The following is a 2,334-nucleotide window of genomic DNA, read 5'->3' as shown; positions in this document are numbered from 1 at the left end:
GAGGGAGGGTGCAAAAAAATCTAAATATTGAGAAAATAGGCTTTAAAGTTGTCCAAATGAAGTTCTTAGCAATGCATATTACTAATCAAAAATTAAGTTTTGATATATTTACGGTAGGAAATTTACAAAATATCTTCATTAATTACTTAATATCCTAATGAATTTTGGCATGAAAAAATCGATGATTTTGACCCATTTTTGGCTATTGCTACAAATATACCTGTGCTAGGCTATGACTGGTTTTGTGGTCCAGGGTCACTAATAGTTACAAAGAAACGGCAAGTAACACATTGAATGAAACGGGAAATTTTAAATGAGAAAGACTGAAATAGCATTTTCTTGTAAAACGTAGTCCAATATTTGTTTTATTCACAACTTCGAAAAATCCGTTTTACAGTGTAGTGCATGAGTCATTTAAGGAAATTAACGTATTGTTGTAATTTATTTATGTTAAATTTGAGTAATTGTATGGAACAAATTCATTGGCCGCTGCTGGCTAACTTGATGCATGTGTGCTCTTCAAATTCGACTTTAACAGCTATATACGGTAATTATTTGAATGACGTGGTATCAATAGAAACTTTAAAAGATTACATTTTAGTAATAACAAAATATATTTTCCCTGGACTTAATTTTGGGCCATTTTTACCTTGTTATTTTTTTTTTCTGAGCATATTCAAGATTCAAGATTCAAAAAACGTTATTATCTACAACCAAACCACAATTAATCCACAACAACACCTCTAAAATAAATAATAACAAACCTAAGATACAAGACCCTGGTAAAACTGCTTGGCCTTATTTAGTCTGTGCAGGGTACCCAATAATTTTAGATGCCCGCATGATTACTCTTGGTAATATTAAAATACTTAGGCCTAGATCATTTTGAATTATAACATTTTAAATGAATTCATTGTGTGTGTGGGCATTTTTGTAACTTTCAGAGGAATTTTTCATCAACCCCTGATATGCATATTTGTATAACCCTCATGTTTAATTCTGTCTCTTCTCTCTCCCTCCCCAGTTCCAACCTATTTGCCCTTTGTGATTGTGGTGAGCGCGTTCCTGTCGTTCGTTCTGGTTGGCACGGTTGTATCTATCTGCTGCTGTCAGTGTGTGAAACCCAAAGCGAGCGACCGGCCAGCGGGGCCATCCGCTGCTCAGACCAGCCTTTTGGAGTCTGGAGGGCCCTCTGTGGATAGCTCTACCCCATCCCGCACCTCCACTTCAGGCTCGTCCATGACAAACGCTCGCCCTCCACCATCCGAGCTCAGCGTGAACCTCTACGGTCCGATGGGAAACGCATTCCCACCCTCTCAGTCCCAGCAGTATGTTCCTCCACTCCCACAGGGGGCGCCACAGTTCTACCAGCCCTACATGAATTACGCTCTCCCCACAGAACGCCACATGCTGATGGCCCCTGCGTTCCTGGATGCCCGTCCTGCGTTTGGGCAGATGCACGGGCAGCCTTTTCCTCAGGCCCCCATGCACACGGAGCCCATTTATCCTCCTGTCACTATCTGATAATGCTTATAAAACTACGAACGGACTATAAAACTGTGTGGGACTACACAAGGAGTAGGAATGTTTCAGGGATACTTTCTTTTTGCTACCTTGGGTAGCCTCCACAAACATGTTCTGTATCCACATACACAATTACGACTGATATAATGTCGGTCATGGTTGGTACCTTTTTATAATGTCTTAATACTTCTCATAGGAGTGTGTTTGCATGAACACTTGATTGTTGCTCAGCAGTCACTGATTATATTGTTATTTATAACAGATTAGAGAATAAATGTATTTTCATAGGCAATTTGTTTGACTCTCCTCATTCTTATACAAAAAATATGAATATTTCATTCATATTTAAGACACGTTTATGAAACTACACTACACTCTTCAAAATAAAGCACCCAAAAGGGGGTTTTCACAACAATGCCATAGAATTTTGGGTTCACAGATGAACATTTCGGTGAATAGTTCTTTAAAGAACCACTTCTTCTTACTGCAAAGAATATTTTAACAATCTAAAGAACCTTTTCGACTGCAAAGAATGTGCATTGGATGTGAATGAAACCATCAATGCCAATAAAGAACCTTTATTTTTAAGAATGTAGGACTCATGAAAAACTCAGCAGCATGTGTTTAATTAGCTGGAACTAGTATAATTTACTGAAATTAAAGGGTTAGTTCACCCAACAATGAAAATTAGCCCATGAATTACTCACCCTCAAGTCATCCTAGGTGTATATGACTTTCTTCTTTCAGACGAATCCAGTCGGAGATATGTTAAAAATGGTCTTTGATTTTTCAAGCTGTTTAATGCCACTC

General features: G+C 38.2%; 1 protein-coding gene across 1 annotated transcript in view; it reads left to right on the top strand.

Annotated features, from left to right (window-relative positions):
* The window catches only part of LOC107746248 (protein shisa-1-like), a 3,602-nt gene extending 1,793 nt beyond the window's left edge, over positions 1–1,809 (top strand). The window contains exon 2 of the mRNA XM_016560380.1: positions 1,025–1,809. Coding sequence (XP_016415866.1) covers positions 1,025–1,524 — 500 coding nt within the window. The 3' untranslated portion in view covers positions 1,525–1,809. The remainder of the gene's footprint in view (positions 1–1,024) is intronic.
* Positions 1,810–2,334: the final 525 nt, after the last annotated feature.

This window comes from Sinocyclocheilus rhinocerous, unplaced genomic scaffold, assembly GCF_001515625.1.
Source record: "Sinocyclocheilus rhinocerous isolate Xijiao unplaced genomic scaffold, SAMN03320098_v1.1 scaffold3060, whole genome shotgun sequence".
Classification (NCBI taxonomy): Eukaryota; Metazoa; Chordata; class Actinopteri; order Cypriniformes; family Cyprinidae; genus Sinocyclocheilus; species Sinocyclocheilus rhinocerous.
This window is presented reverse-complemented; position numbering and strand designations above follow the sequence as displayed.